Raw genomic sequence first — 5,000 nt, 5'->3', positions numbered from 1 at the left:
TTCGTCGGTAACCGGGTGTTTGAGATTCACACAATCATCAGCAGTCTGGAGGCCACACTAGGGGCGGACGCTGTGAGTTGGAGATATGTGCCGACAGAGGCTAACCCCACAGATGACATCACCCGGGGACTAAGTCCTACGGAACTTGGCGCGGGCTTTCACTATATTAGTGGACCCAAGTTCCTGTATGAATCAGCAGAGCTCTGGCCAGAAAATAAAGTCAAAGCGCCCTGCGAAAACGATGACATCAAAGAAAAGAAGAAGGAAAGATGGGCTGGAGCATCTCAGGAAAACAAGGTCCCGTTAGGGTGGAGGAAGTATTCGTCACTGACCAAACTAAGAAGAGTTACAGCTTATGTGATGCGATTTGCAAACAATGTAAGAGCTAAGAAGGAAGTACGTCCACTGGGAGCACTTACGTCGAACGAATGGAGAGCTGCTCAGAATTATCTTGTGAAGAGGGCGCAAGTTGAATCATTCGGCGAGGAGATACAGTGTCTGAAGATAGGTGAGGAGATCCACAAGAAGAGTACAATTAAATCTCTTGACCCAAGGTTGGAAGATGGGTTCTTAGTTGTCGGTGGAAGGCTGCAGAGAGCACAATGCCTACCATACAGAACACGACATCCCAAAATAATTGACTCGCGCCATGAACTTGCACAGCTGATCGTCGAAGAAATGTATCGTATCTACTACCACCCGCCAACTGAGCACTTGCGTAATCAAATTCGGCAGGAATATTGGATCATCCATGTCGCCAGGTAGAGCGAAACACGAAATTCAAGTGCAACTACTGTTATCGCCAGACAGTAAAGCCTCAAGAGCAGCGAATGGGAAGTCTTCCAGAGTGCCGACTTGAGCCAGGAATGGTGTTCAGGAACACTGGAGTTGACCTTTTTGGACCTATGTTAGTTAGGGAAAGACGCAGTGAAGTTAAAGTGTACGGGTGCTTGTTCACTTGCATGAGTACTAGAGCGTGCCACCTTGAACTTGTGGATGATCTTTCAACAGATCATTTCATCATGGCATTGAAAAGGTTCATTGCGCGACTTGGACGACCTCAGAGTATCCACAGCGATAATGGAACGAACTTTGTTGGTGCAAACCATGAGTTGCGGAAATGCATGAAACAATTCGATGAAGAGAGGATACAAAACTTCTGTGCGCCTAAGGAGATCGAGTGGAAATTTCAGCCGCCAAGTGCCCCGCACTTTGGAGGTGCATGAGAGAGACTAGTACAGTGCACCAAGAAGACGCTGAAGGCAATTCTGGCGGACAGGGCTGTTTTGCAAAGAAGTGCTGAGAACCGCACTCATCGAAGCAGAAGGAAATCAATACTAAACAGTCGACCGATTACTCGTGTGTCCAATGATGCAGGGGACATTGAAGCGTTAACCCCAAACCATTTCTTGCTGTTGCGGGCAAATCCGAGTTATGAAGATGCTGAAGTTAGTGACAGAAAGATTAACTCGACAAAGATGTGGCGACAGTCCGAAGCGCTGGTTAATTTCTTCTGGAGACGTTTTACCAAAGAGTACCTTTCTAGCCTGACAGAAACGAAGAAGTGGAAAGAGAAGAAACAGAACCTCAAAGAGGGAGATGTTGTCCTAGTTGCTGAGCCAAATCAGCCGCGAGGTGTATGGCCATTGGGAAGAATCGTGTCTACTCATCCTGGGCAGGATGGGTTAGTTCGAGCTGTTACAGTACGAACTCAGTTCGAAGAGTATAAAAGGCCAATCACAAAACTTTGCTTAGTACAGGAGGCGGAAGAGTAGAACTTAAAATCGTCTCGACAAACATTGTGTCTCGACTAGGGGCGGGGATGTGCCTCCTGCTTCCTGAACTTTCATTTCCGGTCGCGTTGCTATGATACCAATGACGTCAGCGCGTTGCTAGGGACCTCGTCCGCACGTGTAAAAGAGATAAGTTGAGTTTTGTAAAAAATGTGCGTGAGAAAGCGATGTTGTTGAACGTTCTGAATGTAAATCGGAGAATAAGGTTGTACAAAACGAACCAGCAGAGTTTTACCGTCGCCCAGCATCGACAAGTTGACCAATGGCATCTACGACCGGAGTTCTTATAGTATCTACAGACGTTACACAAATCACTTGACACTGAAGATGATTTTCGCTCAGGTTGTCGAAACGTCAGTCAATGACATCTCAAACAGTCCTTCTTAGGACTACACTCACCCGGACGATCGTACTTTTACTTAATTATATTTCTTGGCTCTTAGTTCTTTTGTTGGCGCAATGTTGGAACCGTTTGAGTGGCCCCCGTACAACTTTGATTTTGTCCAACATTTGCTGAGAGTGTTTTAGAATCTTTTACCTTCTTAATTTACCTTAAATCTGTGGTGCGACATGACCTCAGGTTAAGCATCATTCTTCCTAGGGTTTTTCTGTGGGATGACTGTCAGTTTAAACGAATAAATCTTAAATTGATTTCCAGGCTTGAATGTAAGACTTCGGCAGCCACTTGGGACACCTGCGGTCATGTTTGATTATGGTATGTGTGACAGAGATTGTATTAGTGTATTTCTATCAAGAGCTAAAGTTAAGTAATCTCTTGAAGTGTGCTTTTTTGTGAAAAGTTCACATAAGCAAGAGTACTGAAGATTTCTTTTATGCGGTTACTACATTTGTGAGTGCAAGCAGATTAAAAAACGGAAATCATAGTGCAGTGAAATTGCTTTTTAATGTTGCTTCGTTATTACAGGAGTTGATTAATTGGTTTTGTAGATACATGGATTATACCCAGATCAGAGATAGTTCTTGGAAAGGAGCTTGGTGTAGGGCATTTTTCGGTTAGTTCACATTATTTAATATTTTTTATTGCACTACCGTGGATTTAAAGGCAGTTCTCTGAGAAAGTCAAGCAAAGTTGGAAATAAAAATGTAGGTTGCCTGGAGGGATGAACAAAAGCAGCCATATAGGGGCCATCTGACGTATCGTTGCCATGGTAACCGACATTAGTCATGACACGCTTTGAGCAGGGATTTTTCTCAAATAGTTAATTAGTAAATAAACCCCTTCGGGCGGCTGTTATGTCGGCTGATAAGGTCGGCGGCTGAGAGATGAATATTTGGCTTGGAGAGCAAATATGAAATCTTAGCCAAGGACATTATCAGCCGTCCTACCAGCAAGCCAGAAAGGGTTTTATTCATTTTATAACCTCCCATTAATTTTCATATCCCGCAAACTAAAAACCGCTTGTAAAAAGCCAGTGTAGATCTGATGGCGATGCTTCGTACTTTTTAATTTTCGACACATTCTTCAAAATTTGACTAGAAAGAGAGCGTGTCAGCCTCAGGAAAAAAACAAATCATTTCTGTTGTCACGGCGAGTCAAAAACTCGAAAACAAGGCGCCTTTTGCCTACTGAAAAATAAATTTCAACCATGAAACTTAATGTTTCAGTAGGATTAAATCCCTTAAGTCTGCTCATAACTTTCTTCACCATCAAAACCATATTTTTGTTTACTTTCTTGTACTTTCAGGAACAGCGTTTGCGAGCAACTTTTTAATGTCACTATCATTAGACTCCAGAAAGCGAGTTTGTTTTTCTTCCATGTAGAATGAAAACTCGCTACAGTATATCCACGCAAACGGGGGTTATTGCGCGATAACTGACCTGTGAGTTCGCGCTACGTGAAGTAAATTAGCCAATAAAATCGTCCAAAAATTAATGGGTGGGTTATAACTTATATTTAACAATTATCCTGCGAAATCGCGCGGAATATCGCCTGATACTTGGCTAAAATGATACGTACATACATACATGCTTTATTTAAACACGATAAACCCTTCAGTAAGAATACAATAGCTCTAATACAATAAAATTCAGTTCCTACTATGGTAATAAAAATACTGTTTTTGCAAGGTTGCCGTGTAGGAGCCTAACCCTCGCTTCACTTCTTTTTTAAAAGGTCTAACTGATTCGATCGTACGTAGCATGGCGGCTAGCATGGCGGTTAGACGTGTCCCTTTCGCCTTCGTAGTTTTAATGATCTTTTTACTTTTATTTGACTTTCAACCAGAAGAAATAATATCTAGAAATATACTATACTGTGCTTCCCGTGCACTGCTAGTCTTTAACAGTCCAGGAACTTCTGTGGGGGAAATAACTAGCCTGAAACGACTGGATTCCACGTGGAGATCGAGCCGCCATCTTGGATTTCGACTTCATGGAAAAGGTTACTTTCGCTCTAGAATGAATTATCATCACAGCTCAACTGCTAGCTTTCAATTGATCCCACTAGTTGAAAGCGGAGATGTAAGTCTTAATCCTGGTCCCACTGCTATTCCAGTTGTAATTGGTAATCGACGTTCAACAAACTGTTATCCTGCTAATGCCACTCGTAGCTGTGTTTCACCGCGATATATTTCCTGCTGTGTTCAGCTCTGCCTGCTTAATGTAAGATCTGTTAAGAACAAGGAGATGATAGTGAAAGACTATGTTGTGGACAATGATATTGATATTATGGCTTTGACAGAAACATGGCTTCGACCTGGTAATACCAATGATGTTGAAGTGGAACTTTGTGTCCTACCGGCTATAGGTTCCTACACGTTCCAAGATCTCATTCCAGGGGAGGAGGAATTGGTGCGTTATTTAAAGACAATCTTAATATCAACTCCTCAATATGTGACACCTTTCAGTCATTTGAATTCATGGATGTCCGTCTCAGAAGCCTTCAGTGTATCAGGATCCTGGTTATTTATCGTCCACCCGACAACAACTCCTGTTTGCTTTTCTTTGAAGAGTTCTAGATTACTAGAGCAAATTGCTGCTGAGCCTTCGGGATGTCTATTAATAACGGGTGACTTCAATTTCATAGGATGATCCTGACAATGCCAATGCCAAGCGGTTTGCAGACCTTCTTGAGTCATATGATCTGAAACAACATGTCAATTGTGGAACTCATGCCAGTGGCCATACCCTTGATTTAGTCATTACAAGATCAGATGACTCACTTATCAAGGATACCAAAGTCAAGG

General features: G+C 42.6%; 1 protein-coding gene across 1 annotated transcript in view; it reads left to right on the top strand.

Annotated features, from left to right (window-relative positions):
- Window positions 1–5,000, top strand: part of LOC138054068 (tyrosine-protein kinase BTK-like) — a 164,773-nt gene that overhangs the window by 122,793 nt on the left and 36,980 nt on the right. The window contains exons 12-13 of the mRNA XM_068900578.1: window positions 2,452–2,508; window positions 2,742–2,806. Coding sequence (XP_068756679.1) covers window positions 2,452–2,508; window positions 2,742–2,806 — 122 coding nt within the window. The remainder of the gene's footprint in view (window positions 1–2,451; window positions 2,509–2,741; window positions 2,807–5,000) is intronic.

Source organism: Montipora capricornis, chromosome 6 (genome assembly GCF_036669925.1).
Source record: "Montipora capricornis isolate CH-2021 chromosome 6, ASM3666992v2, whole genome shotgun sequence".
NCBI lineage: Eukaryota > Metazoa > Cnidaria > Anthozoa > Scleractinia > Acroporidae > Montipora > Montipora capricornis.
Note: the sequence above shows the minus strand (reverse complement) of the source record. Positions and strands in the feature narration are given on the sequence as shown.